The sequence below is a fragment of the Lissotriton helveticus genome, chromosome 3_1, assembly GCF_964261635.1.
Source record: "Lissotriton helveticus chromosome 3_1, aLisHel1.1, whole genome shotgun sequence".
NCBI lineage: Eukaryota > Metazoa > Chordata > Amphibia > Caudata > Salamandridae > Lissotriton > Lissotriton helveticus.
The window spans coordinates 1,988,959,849-1,988,983,007 of NC_136061.1; the positions used below are offsets into that span (position 1 = coordinate 1,988,959,849).

The 23,159-nt window shown below is 42.2% G+C and overlaps 1 protein-coding gene across 5 annotated transcripts in view; it reads left to right on the forward strand.

The window, feature by feature from the left end:
* LOC144824062 (protein FAM169B-like) overlaps positions 1–23,159 on the forward strand; it is a 373,480-nt gene that overhangs the window by 305,508 nt on the left and 44,813 nt on the right. For 4 of the 5 annotated variants that reach the window (XM_078683137.1, XM_078683140.1, XM_078683135.1 and 1 more), the window contains one exon: positions 22,049–22,231. The exons of the other annotated variant lie outside the window; for it this stretch is intronic. In XM_078683137.1, the coding sequence (XP_078539263.1) occupies positions 22,049–22,231 (183 nt within the window). The remainder of the gene's footprint in view (positions 1–22,048; positions 22,232–23,159) is intronic. 5 annotated transcript variants of the gene reach the window in all.

A 23,159-nucleotide genomic window follows, 5' to 3' on the forward strand; every position in this document is an offset into this window, starting at 1 on the left:
GCTATATCTTGAATTCAAATTTATATAACCACAACAGCAAAAGCTAGAAGAGGCAGTGGCACAGATGCTGGATTAGCGTGTGTTGAGCCTTACCAAATCAAATATACAGGCGGCTCAGTACTTCTCCACAGAAGCGTCAGAACAAAGGCGTCAGATCAAGACAGCTCACGAACCTTTTCTATATGTGAGAAATTGTGGTAAACTATTTCTTTACACAAACCGTGATTTCTGAAATAGAAATGCGTGTGTGATATAGTTACAAAAAATAAAGGCTTACTAGGTGTTTTTAAACCTTAGATGCAGCTAGAGCAAGTATCTTACCGTAAGTGCAAGGAGTGAACACATATAGAAAATAGCACGGGGCGGGCACACTGCTGAAGTCTATTGACGTCACACAGCCGTTGTGGAAAGAAAATATCTCGATGAGGAAAGTGTGCCCCCCTATAACTGTACACCAGACTGTTTCTAGAAAAGGGGGAAGCAAAACGGCTCTAATTAAGATTCTTATCCCAATCAGTATCGCAAATGCAGTGATATGATGGATACAGTGGTGGCGTCGGATTATTACTTGCCTTGCCGTGAGCATGCGAACCCAGACGTATATGAGCTGTATATCAATGCCGCGTTAATAAGGTCTGTTTCAATCCCACTCAATGCAAGTTGAATATGTTGCATAAGGTGGACAAATGTGTGTCCGTCCGGCTTTAATACTAAACGGGAAGGAAATGTAACAAATCAGCCGTTACCATTCAATAAATGGAAAATTTCCATTATATAAACCGCAATGAGTTATAGATTGGGCGGGTGCTGTTCTCTTACCGTAGATGCCAAGTCGCAGACGGTTACATCAACCTGTGGGCGCACACGCTACGGATATGTGCTGGCGTCCCGCAGCCGTTGGAAAAATGGTGAATACCCCGGCATGTTGCTAGACTCCTCCTTAAATCTAGGTAGCCAAGTTACCAATGATGACACGCTGGCTGCCAAGTACCTCCCATTAAAGGGAAAGGAACTCTGAATTATTAAAAGATAAAGGTAGGAATGACCGTGTGGAGACAAGATCTAAAAAGATCACATGGGTCATAAATAGTAACTGATCCAGAGAACCGTCTAGTCGGTATTTATGACAGGGAAGTGGAAGCGGGTACTAAGGGCTGGAACGGGCTTGCCAAAAAAAAGGGAAGGAGGAAAAAGAGCACTTATTCTATTAGTCTATTATGGCTTATGAACTACCAAAGGTATTCATATGATTATAAAAACATGCTTACGGGCAAAAAATATTCACACAAGTATGATATAAGCCGAGGAGTTTACCGATTCTGTTAAAGTTGCAAACACTATGTTACTGAACATAGAGCCTACTCTCAAGCCAGGGCTATAGGTGCAATCTCCCATCAATTTCACAAACGAGGATGTAGGGCACCCATCGTGTGCCAATGGGTGAACTGTTCCTCACAATCAGGAGTTTAGGATCCAGGCCGCTCTCAAGGGAGGGGGGGGAATCAGAGCACACTGGAAGCTCCACTCCTGATGTGCATATCATTAATATTTTGCAGGACATGGAGGGCACCCGAGAAGCATTGTGCTAGAGCTTCAGACAATCGCATTCTCCCAAGGAATTTCGTTATTCAATCCCCTCTTATGTGTGTCCAAAACAAAAATCCAAAAAACTTCACGTTTTTTCCTGATAGTGCATCCACCCTTACTGTCGGGGGTTCTAATCTTTTCCAAAATGCACCAGTGTAGATCTTCTGGTTTGTGTTGTAAGTCGAGGAAATGCTTCACAAGAGGTGCATTTAGTTTCTTGGTCTTAATGGCCGATCTGTGTTCTGTAAGCCGTGTTTGTATCGACCTACATGTTTCGCCGACGTAGCCCAGGCCACATGGGCAACTAATAAAATAAACCACATTAGTGGTTTTACAGTTCCACAAATCCGTTGCTTTCACTGAGAAGCCATTGTGGGTGAACAGCTCTCCGGTCACAATGTTTTTACACGATTTGCATGAGGAACAGGGAACTGTTCCTCGGACCGGCAGATTCGTCAGTAATGATCGCTGTGTCTGATTATTATTCTGCAGTTTTGGATTAAACTTGGAATGAACTATTTTATCTTTAAGGTTTCTGTTTCTTCTATGGGCAAAGAGGGGTTTCGATAAGGCAGAGTTAGATGATGGATTACAGTTTAAAATGTGCCAATTGGCATTGATAATCTGTCTTATACGTTCATTCATGGTGGAATGTGTGGTTACACACACAAGTTGATCATTGGCCTGTTGGTCTTTGGGGCTTAATAATGCGTCTCGACCGAAAAATCGAGCTCGTTTATAGGAATTTCTTATCAATCTGTGTGGGTATCCACGGTCCAGAAACTTTTTCCGCATAACTGCCGCTTGTTTATCATAATCTGACAAGTTAGAACAGTTTCTGCGGACTCTCAAAAATTGAGAGAAAGGAATGCTTTCCCGTTGGCATTTGGGGTGAAAACTGCTAAAATGCAGTAGCGTATTTCTAGCTGTAGTTTTCACAAATAAGTCTACTTCCAATTTGTTGTTGTTCACTCGAATTAAAAGATCCAGAAATTCGACTTGGGTTTCATTGTAATGCGCGGTGAATTTCAAGTTACTGTCAGTCAGGTTAATCCATTCCAAGAATTCCAAGAGGGTGTCTTTCCCATTGGTCCAGACAAAAAAGATGTCATCTATGTATCTGGACCAATGGGAAATAGATTCGAAAAAAGGAGCCACTTCATTATCTATGAATTGCTCCTCAAACCGGGACATATATATGTTGGCTATCGATGGGGCCACCGACGCCCCCATACTGACACCCCTCAGTTGGCGATAGATATCTTCACCAAATTCAAAGACATTCTCTGTCAAGACTATATATAGACAGTCAATAAAAACATTTTTTGAACATACAATCTTGTGTTTATCTATGAACCAATCGGTTGCTCTAATGGCTTCATCTATGGGAATGTTACTATAGAGGGATTCGATATCGAGAGTAACTAATATATCTCTCCCAGGTCTAACGTCCAAATTTTCAACTTTATTTATCATGTGACAGGTGTCTTTTACATATGATTTAATTTTGGGGATATGTGGTCTTAAGAAGTGATCTACGAATTTTGATAGAGGTTCTGTGGGAGTGCCAATAGTTGACACAATTGGTCTGTATGGAGGGTTTTCTAAATCTTTGTGTATTTTAGGGAGGCCGTAAATACAAGCAGTTTTAAATTTATTGTTATTTAGAAATGCGTGATCTTTCAGTTCAATATCCCCATTTGATAGAGCATCATTAGTCAAAATACTGATTTTGTTGTTTATGATATTGATGGGGTTGCAATTAATTTTTAGATATGTCGAACTGTCACTCAACATTCTTTTCATGTTGTGTTCATAGTCGACAGAGTCGAGGACAACGATTCCTCCCCCTTTATCGGCTCCCTTGATCGTTAATTCTTTATTTTCTGAGAGTTCTTTTAGGGTTAGAGATTCTTTTTTGGTCAGGTTGTATTTTGGTTTAGGAATAAATTTCTGTGTTTTTTCTAGTTTTTTAACCACGACCAACTCAAATGCCGCCACTTCAGGCCCTAGTTGATCCAGACCGGGAGTGAAGGTGGAAGGTAATGAAATTTCATTCTGCTTTTGTTTGGCTAGATCAAATATATTGTCATTTTTATCCTGAAAAAACTTTCTCAATCTGATTTTCCTAAAAAAGGCCACTATATCCTTATAAAGCTCAAAGATGTTCACGTATGTATGGGGTACGAAGGACAAACCTTTCGATAACAGGGCCTCACTAGAGCTGTCTAGCTCCTTGGAGGACAGATTGAAGATGGGAATTATACTCCCTGACCCCAGTATTGCCTGTTTCGGGTTTCCCTTATGAACTGGGGTTCCTGTTGTTGATGTTGTTGGTTTTGGGCTTGTTGATGTTGTCCTTGGTGTTGATTCATTTGGAAGTTCCCTCTGGAGTGTCCCTGGTTTTGAAACCTCACCCTGGGACGACCTCGTCGAGGCCCTCGGTAAGATAAAAAAGGGCGACGTTGAGGTCGAGAGTTGGTATATGAATCGAAGCCACCGTCTGATTCATAATATGTGTTGCTAGAACCTTCGCCCTCTGAATCAGATGAGTCTGTGAAATTGTTTACTCTCTGTTGAACATTTCTAGACTCATCGGTGTAGTAGTTTTGTTGATAATAATCTTTATGTAAGTAGGGATATGCAACTTCCTCTGAATAAAATCTTTTATCTTTGTTAAGTTTGTCGTTTTTACGTTTAAGTAAGTAGTTATTGAATTATTCTAATTCCCGGTTACATTCTTCTATCTTTTTGATTGCCTCATCTACTCCAGTAAGTTGTTTTAACTTTTCTTCTAGTTCATCTATCTCCTTTTTTATATCTAAAGCTAACTCTTTTGATGTTGCCACAATCAATATCATCAGGTCCCGAGAACATCGATTCGCTATAAGGCTCCATCTTTCTAAAAACGGTCTATGGTGCACGAAAAGACCCGGTACATTCCGTACACGTAACCCGTTAGGAATAATTCCTGTCTTAAGGTAAGCCAGCATGAATTCCCCATGGGCTTCCATGCGGATGAGTTTTTTCTTAAGATCTAGTAGTTTCTTACCTTCATCAAGGCCTCTCACCGATACATTAGTGTTTGTGACTGGCACTGTGGTACCCACTAGTGTGGCAAACTCCTCATCAGAAAAGCCAAAAGTTTTCATGTTGGCCATAACTGAAGGGGGGGGAGAAATAGAATAGGGGGGGGAAAAGGAAATTAATGCTCACTGCTCAAATATTGTACAATGAAAAACAATCCACGAAAATTGGAAGAACAGCCCTGCACAGACAAGCTGTGGGAAAATTAATGTAAACAACAAGGACCCCCTGTTAGGAAATCGATTCGTAATACAGGGTAATAAACAATGTGAAAAAGGAAAACAAATACTTATGCACAAGGGGAAAGGAAGCACTGAAAGCACCCAGCAAATTGATAAAAGAACGAGGTTGCATTTATTAGTGTGTGAACTTGATCAGATTAAAAACATTTATTATAAAAATACATAATAGTCAACAGATTCTATAAGCAAAACAATAATACACTGCTTAGATAGTTATGACACAAATATATACTGGGGTAATGAGACAATACAAACAAAGTACATAATTAAAAAAATAATATAATAATATGAACACTACTGTATGGAAAATTATGACACAGTGGCAAACACTTTTTTAATCAGTCGACGCGCGTTTCGGCGTTATTGGGAACGCCTTCTTCAGGAGCCACAATAAAATCTGGAAAACATATATAAAACAAATTTAAAACCTAAAAATACGCAATCTCGATTTTCAATTTGAACAATACAAAATGCAACTGCGGAAACCTTCATCAATTGTGCTTACCTATCAATCCCTACTTGTGTAACCAATAAATATAGATACACAAGGTACAAACTGATGATTTAATATTTGAGCAGGAGTGAGCATGGAAAAGGGAACGGGCCAAACAGTGGCCAAGGGGCCACAGGGGGTTGCTACCCAGGTAATAAGGGGGAAATATACCCAATGCATGTAGTATCAGATGGAAAGATAAGTTATAATGCCTAATATCTATGAGGTTGCAATCACCCGGGAATTCAAAGGACTCTCCAAAGAGGGATAGGTCTCTGTGAGTAGTGCAAAGATGTTAACAAAGGATCTTTAATCTACTGATTGCATTTTCGATGAAGGACTTAAATTTCCTAGTGCTAATACAGAATGGCTAACTCACATTTCTCAACGCTATACTTCAAAAGGCTATATCTTGAATTCAAATTTATATAACCACAACAGCAAAAGCTAGAAGAGGCAGTGGCACAGATGCTGGATTAGCGTGTGTTGAGCCTTACCAAATCAAATATACAGGCGGCGTGCTCAGTACTTCTCCACAGAAGCGTCAGAACAAAGGCGTCAGATCAAGACAGCTCACGAACCTTTTCTATATGTGAGAAATTGTGGTAAACTATTTCTTTACACAAACCGTGATTTCTGAAATAGAAATGCGTGTGTGATATAGTTACAAAAAATAAAGGCTTACTAGGTGTTTTTAAACCTTAGATGCAGCTAGAGCAAGTATCTTACTGTAAGTGCAAGGAGTGAACACATATAGAAAATAGCACGAGGCGGGCACACTGCTGAAGTCTATTGACGTCACACAGCCATTGTGGAAAGAAAATATCTCGATGAGGAAAGTGTGCCCCCCTATAACTGTACACCGGACTGTGTTTCTAGAAAAGGGGGAAGCAAAACGGCTCTAATTAAGATTCTTATCCCAATCAGTATTGCAAATGCAGTGATATGATGGATACAGTGGTGGCGTCGGATTATTACTTGCATTGCCGTGAGCATGCGAACCCAGACGTATATGAGCTGTATATCAATGCCGCGTTAATAAGGTCTGTTTCAATCCCACTCAATGCAAGTTGAATATGTTGCATAAGGTGGACAAATGTGTGTCCGTCCGGCTTTAATACTAAACGGGAAGGAAATGTAACAAATCAGCCGTTACCATTCAATAAATGGAAAATTTCCATTATATAAACCGCAATGAGTTATAGATTGGGCGGGTGCTGTTCTCTTACCAGAGATGCCAAGTCGCAGACGGTTACATCAACCTGTGGGCGCACACGCTACGGATATGTGCTGGTGTCCCGCAGCCGTTGGAAAAATGGTGAATACCCCGGCATGTTGCTAGACTCCTCCTTAAATCTAGGTAACCAAGTTACCAATGATGACACGCTGGCTGCCAAGTACCTCCCATTAAAGGGAAAGGAACTCTGAATTATTAAAAGATAAAGGTAGGAATGACCGTGTGGAGACAAGATCTAAAAAGATCACATGGGTCATAAATAGTAACTGATCCAGAGAACCGTCTAGTCGGTATTTATGACAGGGAAGTGGAAGCGGGTACTAAGGGCTGGAACGAGCGTGCCAAACAAAGGGAAGGAGGAAAAAGAGCACTTATTCTATTAGTCTATTATGGCTTATGAACTACCAAAGGTATTCATATGATTATAAAAACATGCTTACGGGCAAAAAATATTCACACAAGTATGATATAAGCCGAGGAGTTTACCGATTCTGTTAAAGTTGCAAACACTATGTTACTGAACATAGAGCCTACTCTCAAGCCAGGGCTATAGGTGCAATCTCCCATCAATTTCACAAACGAGGATGTAGGGCACCCATCGTGTGCCAATGGGTGAACTGTTCCTCACAATCAGGAGTTTAGGATCCAGGCCGCTCTCAAGGGAGGGGGGGGAATCAGAGCACACTGGAAGCTCCACTCCTGATGTGCATATCATTAATATTTTGCAGGACATGGAGGGCACCCGAGAAGCATTGTGCTAGAGCTTCAGACAATCGCATTCTCCCAAGGAATTTCGTTATTCAATCCCCTCTTATGTGTGTCCAAAACAAAAATCCAAAAAACTTCACGTTTTTTCCTGATAGTGCATCCACCCTTACTGTCGGGGATTCTAATCTTTTCCAAAATGCACCAGTGTAGATCTTCTGGTTTGTGTTGTAAGTCGAGGAAATGCTTCACAAGAGGTGCATTTAGTTTCTTGGTCTTAATGGCCGATCTGTGTTCTGTAAGCCGTGTTTGTATCGACCTACATGTTTCGCCGACGTAGCCCAGGCCACATGGGCAACTAATAAAATAAACCACATTAGTGGTTTTACAGTTCCACAAATCCGTTGCTTTCACTGAGAAGCCATTGTGGGTGAACAGCTCTCCGGTCACAATGTTTTTACACGATTTGCATGAGGAACAGGGAACTGTTCCTCGGACCGGCAGATTCGTCAGTAATGATCTCTGTGTCTGATTATTATTCTGCAGTTTTGGATTAAACTTGGAATGAACTATTTTATCTTTAAGGTTTCTGTTTCTTCTATGGGCAAAGAGGGGTTTCGATAAGGCAGAGTTAGATGATGGATTACAGTTTAAAATGTGCCAATTGGCATTGATAATCTGTCTTATACGTTCATTCATGGTGGAATGTGTGGTTACACACACAAGTTGATCATTGGCCTGTTGGTCTTTGGGGCTTAATAATGCGTCTCGATCGAAAAATCGAGCTCGTTTATAGGAATTTCTTATCAATCTGTGTGGGTATCCACGGTCCAGAAACTTTCCCCCTTATTACCTGGGTAGCAACCCCCTGTGGCCCCTTGGCCACTGTTTGTCCCGTTCCCTTTTCCATGCTCACTCCTGCTCAAATATTAAATCATCAGTTTGTACCTTGTGTATCTATATTTATTGGTTACACAAGTAGGGATTGATAGGTAAGCACAATTGATGAAGGTTTCCGCAGTTGCATTTTGTATTGTTCAAATTGAAAATCGAGATTGCGTATTTTTAGGTTTTAAATTTGTTTTATATATGTTTTCCAGATTTTATTGTGGCTCCTGAAGAAGGCGTTCCCAATAACGCCGAAACGCGCGTCGACTGATTAAAAAAGTGTTTGCCACTGTGTCATAATTTTCCATACAGTAGTGTTCATATTATTATATTATTTTTTTAATTATGTACTTTGTTTGTATTGTCTCATTACCCCAGTATATATTTGTGTTATAAGTATCTAAGCAGTGTATTATTGTTTTGCTTATAGAATCTGTTGACTATTATGTATTTTTATAATAAATGTTTTTAATATGATCAAGTTCACACACTAATAAATGCAACCTCGTTCTTTTATCAATTTGCTGGGTGCTTTCAGTGCTTCCTTTCCCCTTGTGCATAAGTATTTGTTTTCCTTTTTCACATTGTTTATTACCCTGTATTACGAATCGATTTCCTAACAGGGGGTCCTTGTTGTTTACATTAATTTTCCCACATCTTGTCTGTGCAGGGCTGTTCTTCCAATTTTCGTGGATTGTTTTTCATTGTACAATATTTGAGCAGTGAGCATTAATTTCCTTTTCCCCCCCCTATTCTATTTCTCCCCCCCCTTCAGTTATGGCCAACATGAAAACTTTCGGCTTTTCTGATGAGGAGTTTGCCACACTAGTGGGTACCACAGTCCCAGTCACAAACACTAATGTATCGGTGAGAGGCCTTGATGAAGGTAAGAAACTACTAGATCTTAAGAAAAAACTCATCCGCATGGAAGCCCATGGGGAATTCATGCTGGCTTACCTTAAGACAGGAATTATTCCTAACGGGTTACGTGTACGGAATGTACCGGGTCTTTTCGTGCACCATAGACCGTTTTTAGAAAGATGGAGCCTTATAGCGAATCGATGTTCTCGGGACCTGATGATATTGATTGTGGCAACATCAAAAGAGTTAGCTTTAGATATAAAAAAGGAGATAGATGAACTAGAAGAAAAGTTAAAACAACTTACTGGAGTAGATGAGGCAATCAAAAAGATAGAAGAATGTAACCGGGAATTAGAATCATTCAATAACTACTTACTTAAACGTAAAAACGACAAACTTAACAAAGATAAAAGATTTTATTCAGAGGAAGTTGCATATCCCTACTTACATAAAGATTATTATCAACAAAACTACTACACCGATGAGTCTAGAAATGTTCAACAGAGAGTAAACAATTTCACAGACTCATCTGATTCAGAGGGCGAAGGTTCTAGCAACACATATTATGAATCAGACGGTGGCTTCGATTCATATACCAACTCTAGACCTCAACGTCGCCCTTTCTTATCTTACCGAGGGCCTCGACGAGGTCGTCCCAGGGTGAGGTTTCAAAACCAGGGACACTCCAGAGGGAACTTCCAAATGAATCAACACCAAGGACAACATCAACAAGCCCAAAACCAACAACATCAACAACAGGAACCCCAGTTCATAAGGGAAACCCGAAACAGGCAATACTGGGGTCAGGGAGTATAATTCCCATCTTCAATCTGTCCTCCAAGGAGCTAGACAGCTCTAGTGAGGCCCTGTTATCGAAAGGTTTGTCCTTCGTACCCCATACATACGTGAACATCTTTGAGCTTTATAAGGATATAGTGGCCTTTTTTAGGAAAATCAGATTGAGAAAGTTTTTTCAGGATAAAGATGACAATATATTTGATCTAGCCAAACAAAAGCAGAATGAAATTTCATTACCTTCCACCTTCACTCCCGGTCTGGATCAACTAGGGCCTGAAGTGGCGGCATTTGAGTTGGTCATGGTTAAAAAACTAGAAAAAACACTGAAATTTATTCCTAAACCAAAATACAACCTGACCAAAAAAGAATCTCTAACCCTAAAAGAACTCTCAGAAAATAAAGGATTAACGATCAAGGGAGCCGATAAAGGGGGAGGAATCGTTGTCCTCGACTCTGTCGACTATGAACACAACATGAAAAGAATGTTGAGTGACAGTTCGACATATCTAAAAATTAATTGCAACCCCATCAATATCATAAACAACAAAATCAGTATTTTGACTAATGATGCTCTATCAAATGGGGATATTGAACTGAAAGATCACGCATTTCTAAATAACAATAAATTTAAAACTGCTTGTATTTACGGCCTCCCTAAAATACACAAAGATTTAGAAAACCCTCCATACAGACCAATTGTGTCAACTATTGGCACTCCCACAGAACCTCTATCAAAATTCGTAGATCACTTCTTAAGACCACATATCCCCAAAATTAAATTATATGTAAAAGACACCTGTCACATGATAAATAAAGTTGAAAATTTGGACGTTAGACCTGGGAGAGATATATTAGTTACTCTCGATATCGAATCCCTCTATAGTAACATTCCCATAGATGAAGCCATTAGAGCAACCGATTGGTTCATAGATAAACACAAGATTGTATGTTCAAAAAATTTTTTATTTGACTGTCTATATATAGTCTTGACAGAGAATGTCTTTGAATTTGGTGAAGATATCTATCGCCAACTGAGGGGTGTCAGTATGGGGGCGTCGGTGGCCCCATCGATAGCCAACATATATATGTCCCGGTTTGAGGAGCAATTCATAGATAATGAAGTGGCTCCTTTTTTTGAATCTATTTCCCATTGGTCCAGATACATAGATGACATCTTTTTTGTCTGGACCAATGGGAAAGACACCCTCTTGGAATTCTTGGAATGGATTAACCTGACTGACAGTAACTTGAAATTCACCGCGCATTACAATGAAACCCAAGTCGAATTTCTGGATCTTTTAATTCGAGTGAACAACAACAAATTGGAAGTAGACTTATTTGTGAAAACTACAGCTAGAAATACGCTACTGCATTTTAGCAGTTTTCACCCCAAATGCCAACGGGAAAGCATTCCTTTCTCTCAATTTTTGAGAGTCCGCAGAAACTGTTCTAACGTGTCAGATTATGATAAACAAGCGGCAGTTATGCGGAAAAAGTTTCTGGACCGTGGATACCCACACAGATTGATAAGAAATTCCTATAAACGAGCTCAATTTTTCGATCGAGACGCATTATTAAGCCCCAAAGACCAACAGGCCAATGATCAACTTGTGTGTGTAACCACACATTCCACCATGAATGAACGTATAAGACAGATTATCAATGCCAATTGGCACATTTTAAACTGTAATCCATCATCTAACTCTGCCTTATCGAAACCCCTCTTTGCCCATAGAAGAAACAGAAACCTTAAAGATAAAATAGTTCATTCCAAGTTTAATCCAAAACTGCATAATAATAATCAGACACAGCGATCATTACTGACGAATCTGCCGGTCCGAGGAACAGTTCCCTGTTCCTCATGCAAATCGTGTAAAAACATTGTGACCGGAGAGCTGTTCACCCACAATGGCTTCTCAGTGAAAGCAACGGATTTGTGGAACTGTAAAACCACTAATGTGGTTTATTTTATTAGTTGCCCATGTGGCCTGGGCTACGTCGGCGAAACATGTAGGTCGATACAAACACGGCTTACAGAACACAGATCGGCCATTAAGACCAAGAAACTAAATGCACCTCTTGTGAAGCATTTCCTCGACTTACAACACAAACCAGAAGATCTACACTGGTGCATTTTGGAAAAGATTAGAACCCCCGACAGTAAGGGTGGATGCACTATCAGGAAAAAACGTGAAGTTTTTTGGATTTTTGTTTTGGACACACATAAGAGGGGATTGAATAACGAAATTCCTTGGGAGAATGCGATTGTCTGAAGCTCTAGCACAATGCTTCTCGGGTGCCCTCCATGTCCTGCAAAATTTTAATGATATGCACATCAGGAGTGGAGCTTCCAGTGTGCTCTGATTCCCCCCCTCCCTTGAGAGCGGCCTGGATCCTAAACTCCTGATTGTGAGGAACAGTTCACCCATTGGCACACGATGGGTGCCCTACATCCTCGTTTGTGAAATTGATGGGAGATTGCACCTATAGCCCTGGCTTGAGAGTAGGCTCTATGTTCAGTAACATAGTGTTTGCAACTTTAACAGAATCGGTAAACTCCTCGGCTTATATCATACTTGTGCGAATATTTTTTGCCCGTAAGCATGTTTTTATAATCATATGAATACCTTTGGTAGTTCATAAGCCATAATAGACTAATAGAATAAGTGCTCTTTTTCCTCCTTCCCTTTTTTTTGGCAAGCCCGTTCCAGCCCTTAGTACCCGCTTCCACTTCCCTGTCATAAATACCGACTAGACGGTTCTCTGGATCAGTTACTATTTATGACCCATGTGATCTTTTTAGATCTTGTCTCCACACGGTCATTCCTACCTTTATCTTTTAATAATTCAGAGTTCCTTTCCCTTTAATGGGAGGTACTTGGCAGCCAGCGTGTCATCATTGGTAACTTGGCTACCTAGATTTAAGGAGGAGTCTAGCAACATGCCGGGGTATTCACCATTTTTCCAACGGCTGCGGGACGCCAGCACATATCCGTAGCGTGTGCGCCCACAGGTTGATGTAACCGTCTGCGACTTGGCATCTACGGTAAGAGAACAGCACCCGCCCAATCTATAACTCATTGCGGTTTATATAATGGAAATTTTCCATTTATTGAATGGTAACGGCTGATTTGTTACATTTCCTTCCCGTTTAGTATTAAAGCCGGACGGACACACATTTGTCCACCTTATGCAACATATTCAACTTGCATTGAGTGGGATTGAAACAGACCTTATTAACGCGGCATTGATATACAGCTCATATACGTCTGGGTTCGCATGCTCACGGCAAGGCAAGTAATAATCCGACGCCACCACTGTATCCATCATATCACTGCATTTGCGATACTGATTGGGATAAGAATCTTAATTAGAGCCGTTTTGCTTCCCCCTTTTCTAGAAACACAGTCCGGTGTACAGTTATAGGGGGGCACACTTTCCTCATCGAGATATTTTCTTTCCACAACGGCTGTGTGACGTCAATAGACTTCAGCAGTGTGCCCGCCTCGTGCTATTTTCTATATGTGTTCACTCCTTGCACTTACGGTAAGATACTTGCTCTAGCTGCATCTAAGGTTTAAAAACACCTAGTAAGCCTTTATTTTTTGTAACTATATCACACACGCATTTCTATTTCAGAAATCACGGTTTGTGTAAAGAAATAGTTTACCACAATTTCTCACATATAGAAAAGGTTTGTGAGCTGTCTTGATCTGACGCCTTTGTTCTGACGCTTCTGTGGAGAAGTACTGAGCACGCCGCCTGTATATTTGATTTGGTAAGGCTCAACACACGCTAATCCAGCATCTGTGCCACTGCCTCTTCTAGCTTTTGCTGTTGTGGTTATATAAATTTGAATTCAAGATATAGCCTTTTGAAGTATAGCGTTGGGAAATGTTAGTTAGCCATTCTGTATTAGCACTAGGAAATTTAAGTCCTTCATCGAAAATGCAATCAGTAGATTAAAGATCCTTTGTTAACATCTTTGCACTACTCACAGAGACCTATCCCTCTTTGGAGAGTCCTTTGAATTCCCGGGTGATTGCAACCTCATAGATATTAGGCATTATAACTTATCTTTCCATCTGATACTACATGCATTGGGTATATTTCCCCCTTATTACCTGGGTAGCAACCCCCTGTGGCCCCTTGGCCACTGTTTGGCCCGTTCCCTTTTCCATGCTCACTCCTGCTCAAATATTAAATCATCAGTTTGTACCTTGTGTATCTATATTTATTGGTTACACAAGTAGGGATTGATAGGTAAGCACAATTGATGAAGGTTTCCGCAGTTGCATTTTGTATTGTTCAAATTGAAAATCGAGATTGCGTATTTTTAGGTTTTAAATTTGTTTTATATATGTTTTCCAGATTTTATTGTGGCTCCTGAAGAAGGCGTTCCCAATAACGCCGAAACGCGCGTCGACTGATTAAAAAAGTGTTTGCCACTGTGTCATAATTTTCCATACAGTAGTGTTCATATTATTATATTATTTTTTTAATTATGTACTTTGTTTGTATTGTCTCATTACCCCAGTATATATTTGTGTTATAAGTATCTAAGCAGTGTATTATTGTTTTGCTTATAGAATCTGTTGACTATTATGTATTTTTATAATAAATGTTTTTAATCTGATCAAGTTCACACACTAATAAATGCAACCTCGTTCTTTTATCAATTTGCTGGGTGCTTTCAGTGCTTCTTTTCCCCTTGTGCATAAGTATTTGTTTTCCTTTTTCACATTGTTTATTACCCTGTATTACGAATCGATTTCCTAACAGGGGGTCCTTGTTGTTTACATTAATGTTTGAAGTGCAAACAGCCATGTTAATGTAAACATATGATAGTATTATTTGTAATAATGTCTATCACCAAGCTACATGTGTCTTAGATATTTACATTTCAGTTCCATTTCTTTTGTAGGAAACGTCTTTTAAATCTGTAGTACATGATCTGTTTCAGTAATTTAATGGGTCTCAACATTTCATGATCTATATAGAAAAAAATGACAATTTGAAATGTAAGATGAGAGATCCTCCAATTGAATAGTTTCATATATGAACATTGTTCTCTCTCCATTAACAATCCAGCCCACTGATTCGATGCATGGTAATATTATCAATAATTATTAAGAATGAACAGAATGAGGCTCAAAGAAAATTAGTCAAGTGATGCACTTGAAAGTACTGGAATGATGAAACTAAAAACAAACATGAATAAACTAGTCAATTGAACAAAGTAATGCTTCTCTATTAAAAAATTCCTGAAACACCTTCCTTACGGCTTTTCAGAGTTTACCACTATATAATATACTAGCAGCCCCTCCCGACATTGTCCGGGTATGAATTAGAATTTGTGTAATAGGCAAGGGAAATTTATTTTAAAATCTTGCGGTAGAGAACATTTTTAGCATGAAGTGTCACAATAGTTAGGCATTTGTGTGCAGATACTGTGTGTACCTCGGAGCAAGAAGTATTAGCAGATGTCTCTAGTGTGTATGTACTCCACTTCCGTAGGTAAGCGTGTGTGAAAGTGCATTCAGTTGTAAATTTTGTGTCCCCACAGGCACGCTGAATCGCGTCATCCCCCGCTTGAGGCCCGGCTCCAGTTTTGTTTGATGTTGTGCTTGTGGTGTAAAGTCGTTGATGCAGAGAGTTGAGTGGGTGACAGCGCGCGCTGGAGACGCTGCGTGTGTGGGAAAGTGCAGTTAGTTCAAAGGTTAGTGTCCCAGCAGGCCCGCTTAGTCGCGTCATCCGCCGCCTGAGCCCGGCTCCAGCCCTGGTTGATGTTGTGCGCCTGGTGTCAATTCGTTTATGCAGAGAGTTGAGTGTGTGACAGTGCGCAGGAGACGCTGCAGTTAGTGTCCCCGCAGGCACGGTCCTTTATGCAGAGAGTTGACTGGCTGACAGTGCGCAGGATACTGTGCAGTTATTGTCCCCGCAGGCACGATCAGTCGCGTCTGCCCCCGCCTAAGCCCCAGCAATTGCCGCGCCCATTGGCCATGCCCCTTGCTCCCGCACAATTGCCGCACCCATTGGCCTTGGCCACGCCCCCGGCCCAACGCACACGTTTGTTTTCCACACGCCCTCAAGGCACGCTTTTTTTTTAGGGGATGTGCCACGCGATTGTTGCCGGTTGTCGCGTCCATTGGCCACACCCCTTACTGCCGCGCAATTGCAATTGCCGCGCCCATTGGCCTTGTTCACGCCCCCAGCACACGCCCCCAGCACAACGCACATGTTTAAGGAACGCTTTTTTTTTGTTGTCATGCCGCGCCGCGCCCACAAGGGACTACTTTGCTGGTAAGGTTCTTTTACCTTTCAAATGTATATGGTGGGCATCTGTATAGCCTATGTCCTTCTGCTGCAACTGCCCTTTCCAATGCTGTATTGGGTGTTGTGATTGGTGCTGTGGTTCCTGAGATTACCCGCCTCAAAGGTTTGGGCTCCCTCTCTATAATATTAGTATAGATAAAAAATAAATAAGGTTGCAGAAAAGGAATTCCGTCTCACACAAATAAATAATAGTACATCTCTTGCCCCCTTCATCCCCAGATAATGTCGGTGGCTAATATGTAATTGTTAAAGATTGTAAACAAGTTATGCATTACTGAGTTGGCTCGCTTGGAGCAGGTAGGAACACGTGTTAAAAATAGGAATGGAAGTAGTTCACAGAGAAATACAACCTATTAGGGTCTCATTATAAATGTCCCACTCTTCCTGATTCTGGATGAAAAGGGGTTACAAGATGTGCAGTAACTCCATGAATCAGGAGTATTTCATTCAGAGACTTCGGCTCCTAAACGCAATCAAGGTCTCTGGGTGAATTACTCTGCACAAACGTGTGAGTCATCTCTGCGTATATGCTGATTCCTGCATTTTATTTCCAAAGATCTATCAATCTGGTGTATTTCCATTCCACAGCCAGAGATTCTGATGCTTCTTTTGCGCCCAACATGTAATGGAGCCCTAGTTTATTATAGTTAATAAGTAGTCTCCTTCAGCAAATATTCACTTCAACACCATGCACCCTTCTGGCCACGTGTACAAGCTGTGCTTAAGTCCTCTAGTCAGTTCACCTGCTGCCACTGGGCAGAGGCCAGCAAGTCGTGTCTGTCAACTACCACCATCCCTCCCTCCCCCGTGAACAAGTCAGCCATCAGCTGCCAGACAACCCCCGCCCCACCCCCTTGGAACAAGTCGTCCGTCGGGCCTCCCCCCTGCTCTTACCTGCACCCCAAGGCAAACTTAGGGTCCTGGTGGCAGTAGGTCCAGCTACTCCACTGTAAACCGGTACACCCACGCCCGTGGGACATGGCAGTGCAATCTTGCTGCCTGGCCTGGAACACTCCAGGACCTCGCTGGCTCAAATAATACATGATGGCCTGGTTGCTGTAAAGTAGGTCTTGCTTGCTGGTTTAGACACCACAAACTTTATGGGCAAATCCGTTGGCAGCAGTGTAGTGCTTTGAAGGTATGCATGGGTGTGATCAGATGGGCTTTCAGGGGATGTCCAGACGTCCCTTACGGACATGCCTTTTGAGGGCTAGTTCTAGATTTTTTGAGAAGGCTGATTCGGTGCTCCAATGATTTAAGTACCATCTAGCCACAGCATGAACCTTGTTTTACTTGTTTCCTGCCAAGCAACTTCATCAACGGTATAGGAAGTTTAGGGCTTATTCCAGGGAGCTAGACTACAGACAACACCAGCTTTCCCAACTTGTGAAGCAGCATCGGGCCTAGTCCATTTGGGGCAGATGTAATGGCAGCAACCAAGGCAGTTCACACCAGTAGGGACAGCTCTCTTCTACCTCTTCTCTTCCTGCCCTGCTGCATCAGATGCAAAGCTGTTTTGATTTGCCCTCACAGGACCATACTCGGCTAATAGGAGGTGGGATATGAAACTTCCTCCCAGCTGGAGAACCATTACATGAGACAAATGGTTCTTGCAAATCATTTAAATGTTCTAGTCCCTGCCTTCTCAGGAGGAGGACAAAGGCCCTAGACCTATACTTGACCTTCATTGACTGAATGCCTTTACCGTGAAAAGACAAAGTCAGGATGCTCACCCTATCCCGTAGTCTTTTCTCCTCTGGTTGTTACATGAAAGCCCGGAACTGGAAGATGGTGTCCCTAATGTCAGGGAGTTATCTGGTAAACTTAACCTTATTAGAAGTCCACCCAACAAGTCTTCTTCACCAACAGAGGCTCCTAGTCCAGACTTGAAGTAGACCCACAATCCATAATACTCACCAGGTGCTGAAAGTACCTCACTGAATATACCTACACAACACAAGGTAGATTAGCATGTAATATAATTCTACATAGTAACATAACTGCAGCATTATTCACAGTTAGTTGAAGAAGTGCAATCAGAAAATTAATGAGCTGTTCACCGCATGAAAAGGAAACACAGAAATAACCATGATTCTGGGAAGCTCTTTTGCTGTAGCCCAGTGGACTTAATTCATTGACTGTAAGGTGTTAGTTTCAGTGCGTACCAACGAGCTGCCGTGCTTGCTCCGCAGGATATCTGGCACTGTGTGAGGTTAATTCCATGGGGTTACTTTGAGGGCAGCTTGTCTGTGTTGCAACACTCCCCCCCCCCCCCCCCGCCGCGTTCTCCCCCTACCCCCCGTGTGCTGCTTTTCCTTTCCTTTTTTATCCACTTTCCCCTTACTGGCTTTATTTTCATTTAATCTTCCCCACCCACTCCTCCACCCTTTGTGGTTCTTTAAATATTTCTTCAGTTCCACATGCAAGTGTCTTTTTTTTATTTTATTTCTCAACGTTTGTTTTATTTACTGGGCAACTAGTTCGTGCTTGTGTGCCTTTATATCTTTGTGTGCATGGTATTTATTCTCCAGTGCATTTGGCGTTTGGTCTGGCCTAAGCACAAAGGCAGTTATGAAGAAACCTCAATCAGAAAACCCATAAGGCAGGGTGTTGAGCCGACCATCTGAATGGGGCAGAACCGTCCTGGTTAGTTGCTATGGAACCTATCATATTTAAGCACCATGGCCCACAATCCTCTTCATGCGTAGATTTTATTCAGGAGACCTTTCTTGTTCTCCTTCTAGAGGTCGAAAGTGCTTGTTCTCCCTGTGGTTGAACCACCTGCCCCGCCTCTGCCTGTCTCTGTGTTATTTGTGTATTGGTTTATTCATCGCATTGTGGCTTTCAGGACTGCGGGGCCTGAAGCCAGGGCACCTCGGTTTTGCGGTTCTGTCAACCACTCCTCCCCTGGCTCTTCATTCTTGATCTTGTTTCGTGTTACGTTTCCTCAGAGCATTCCCAAGGGTCCTTAAGACGGTTTACGGGTTCGGTAGATATTTTAATAAATAAGTACTTCGTTTAGATGAATTTGCCACCAGGGTCCCATAAAGGCGAGTTCTGCATTTAGATCAAAAAGCTGCCGTAGTTGGATTTAGGATTATTTGCCCGCCCAAGCCCTGCACGTTTTTGTCCTGGTCACATTCTTGTCGGGGGCTGTCGGCCTTTCCCACGTGCGCTGGAATCTTGGCCAAGTTCACAAGGTCAGAGGGCGACAAGGCCATCTTGGGATGGCGTCTCGCGGTTATCTCCTCCAGCCCGCGCCATGCCTTTTCTCAGACGGGCAGAGAGCGCGGTTGTCTAACTCTGGGAAAGTATCGTAATAAACGTATTGGTCTGGAATTACTCTGGGGTGAAGTTAACGCCAATGGCGGGCGGCCCATAGGGAAGCTGTGTGAACTCTTGCCAGGCACGTGTGTCGGCTGGGGAAATTCCAGTCACTTCAAGCAAAATATGAGTTTTTCGCTTTGCGGCAGCGTCCAGGCTGCAGCTGCCCACTTTTTTTTTACCCAGATTCAACTACCTGTCTTATTACAATAACAGCAGCAAGAGGCCGAAGAGGGAGGAAGGTGGCAGGAGAAAGAAAATAGGAGGACCATTAAACTATGCTGAATCTGAAGCGCAGTAAACCAGCCCCGTGAACACATTTTTACCTTGTATCACCTGAACGTGTGCAATAAATGCAGTTGTTGCAGACATTTAGGGTTACATTTCACTGTCATGCGAGACCCTGCCCTTCAGTGCCAATATACCCCATTCTGCATACCAGGTATATTCTGCTTCACATACATTTTATAGCTAGGCCAACATTTGCTTACTGTCTTCCATCGAGCATGTATATTTTGCCACTATTTTGACTCTGCCTTACTTAGATAAACTGCAGAGACATCTAGTCTTCTGATAACCTGCCATACATGTAATTTTGTGTGCATGGAAGCCTTTAGTCTTGAGGAAGTTTCTGTCTATCCTTTCAGGATCTGAAACAATATCCGGGTAACCAGCGGAACTTCCCAATATTTCCTCCAGTTTAGGAAAGTTTTGAAGACTCACCAATACATTAACCAGCCCAGCTCTGTCTCCTATCACTCATTAACTTTATTCTTGCTTTGACCATGTGTAGTGCTCCGCATTAACCTATTCAAACTTCAACGTTCTGGAGAAGATATTAAATGTACTTAACTGCCTTAGAAGTAGCCAGAAAAGAGTCCTTAATATGATTGTTTAAGGAATTTGGTAATTGTACAACATGTGTCCTATGACCTGTTCTCCAGTTTTGTTCCTGGTTGTGGGAGTGTTACCATTGTAAGCACTCCAGAGGGTATCGTAGTTAGTTTACTCAGATGGAGGAAGCTGTGAAACTAGCTCTGAGAGACAAATGGTGTGCAACCTGAGCCTGCCAAGAGTGAGTTGTCTTCATGTGGCCGTGGTTGTGTGACTGAAGGTGTGTGGCTGTGTATGCTGTATACAGATGTGTTCCAGATAGGGAGAGCCTGTGAGGAGGTGCTAAATAAGGCAGATCTGCATTGCATGGTTAGGCCATGCACCTACCCTCCTATGGTTCCACCTGTAAGACATCTGCCAGGGATTTCACTGTGCTCCTCCCCAGGAGATGGGATAGGAATCTCAGCCAGCCAATGGCTGGGTGACTAGCCCTTAATTGTCCAAGCCAATAGAAAGCCGCTTCCCTTGTATTTTCTTGAATCAAAAAAGATTTCTGCAGAATAGGGCAGACCAAAAGATGAAGAGAGGGTCGTCGCCAGGCGAAAGCGCTGTGGCTTTATGTCCTAGGCCCACATATTTTGAGCCCCTGCTTTCCTGTTACAAGATATTTTTAAATAATCAAACAGAAAGCCTGGTCTCTCCTAATGTAGCAACTCACCAACTTCGTGTTAAACACAGTCATTTCAATTTCCCTAGAGTAGTACCTCTTCCTAATTACAAGCTGCTTTGTGGATCACAAACAAAAGAAAGACCCTACAAAAGATTTGCCCACCCCCACAAAGCTTATGACATGCCTGGATAGAGAGGTTCTGTTTGGTCAAATGCATAAGAGGTGATGGAATCGATGCTTGCAAAAAGTGTTTGCATTCTGTGGTTGGCGTGTGATGTGTCATCTCTATAGGCCCATTAGCCCCAGTGGCTGAGATAGGACACAAGCGTTGCCCCATTTCTATGCTGTTGAGTATCTGTTCGCAGTAGATCTTGTACACAATCTAGCACTGCGCTGCAGCCCTGTCACACTGAATGGATCATGGCATGCCTAATTATTTTGGTAGACTATTGAGGGACATACACATACCCTCGTCTCGCAAAGGGATCACAGAAGCAGGCACACTCATATGTGGCACACCATTGGTGTGCCACACATCATCCTGCTCCTGCGCTCAAGTCTGCAAAATTGCATGGGAGCAGAGGTAAGACTTTGCCTCATTTGCATGGGGCCACATCGGATGTAAATGAGGGATCACCTTCTTGCGATCGCACAGGAGCAAAATGTTACAGGCGTTTCTGCAACCCCTAATGTAACACTAAAAATCTGCAGGGGCTTAAGAAACAGGTGTAATCACCCATTGTTCACCCAAGGGCACTTTCTGTACTATGACCTCAGAATTTAGGACATAAGCTTCCTTTCGTTAAAGCACAGGACTCAGGAAATCTCCACACAGGAGTGTGCCAGTTACAACTGGACATAGGGCTATTTCCTCATTTCTTGCTCCCACACACACTGTGTTTTATGTTACACTGGGGGGAAGTAATAGGAGAGTATATAATATGAGCCACACCCATTGCTGTTAGATCTTCCCTGTTTAATTGCAGGTTGTCTCTGCGATGGCAGGACCAGCCAGTGCTACCTTTTGCCAGTCCTGGACACTGCGTTTGTCAGGCGGAGTCATCGCAGACGGGGCCTTATGACGACCATGCTGGAAGACTTCTGTCGGCGTTTTTCAACCTATGACACCCTGGGTTTCAGTTACCCACTTTCTACAGCCATGTATCGAGGTAAGACAGTGAATACTTGTTCAAGATGCACACAAACAGGTAGATATTAAAAAGCACACCACTGCCAAACACGTGGTTCATAAGGCTGTGTGTTAAGCGCTCCCTCCCACCCGCCTAATAAGGTTCCTAAGTGATCTATGTTATTTTTCAATAATTGTTTGATACTATTGCATCCGTCAAGTGTTCTGAGAACACATTTCGTCAAGGGGCAGGTACATCACTCAAAAACTGGGCAACCTGGATGCAGTCCCCGTCATTGTGAGTGAAGCAGACAGCACCTCCCGGTTCTCTAATCAGCTGATTTACTTTCAAAATACTCTCATCTGATTCCACTAATTAATCTGTTTACGAAACTTCGATTTCGAGGACGGTCTACATTAGACATTTGGCTATACCTTTTAGTTTTTCTCTTTTTTAATGCTAATTTTTAATAGGACGTTTTTATGGTCTGGGTGTCAGCGCAGCTATCAGCAGATAATTATGTAAGCATCACTAGGGAGAGGCTTAAACACACATGTTGGGAGCCAGGAATACATGTTTTGGATTAGACAGAAATTGTGTGCCCCCTCCCCCCACCCCCCCAAAAAATGGCTGCACACAGCTATGATCTGTTTGCTTATTTATCCAGCTGCCAGAGCTTTAACTTTCAGGGGCCCCCACATGACGTAATACTGTAATAGTGTTGCAGATGACTAGATCATTTCTGGTGTTTTTCTCTGGCAGCAGAACAGATGGGCGGTGGGCAGTCCTTAACTTACATGGATGTTTAGCTTTGGTTTGATAGTGCAACTGCCACCTGACCTTTTAACCTCCACCAATAATATTCTACAGTTCTTTGCTTCCACGCTAATATTTATGCATTCCCATTCTATTTACTTGTGATGCGACATTCTTTGTAGGCTGACCTATTGGCATTGCCACTGCTTGT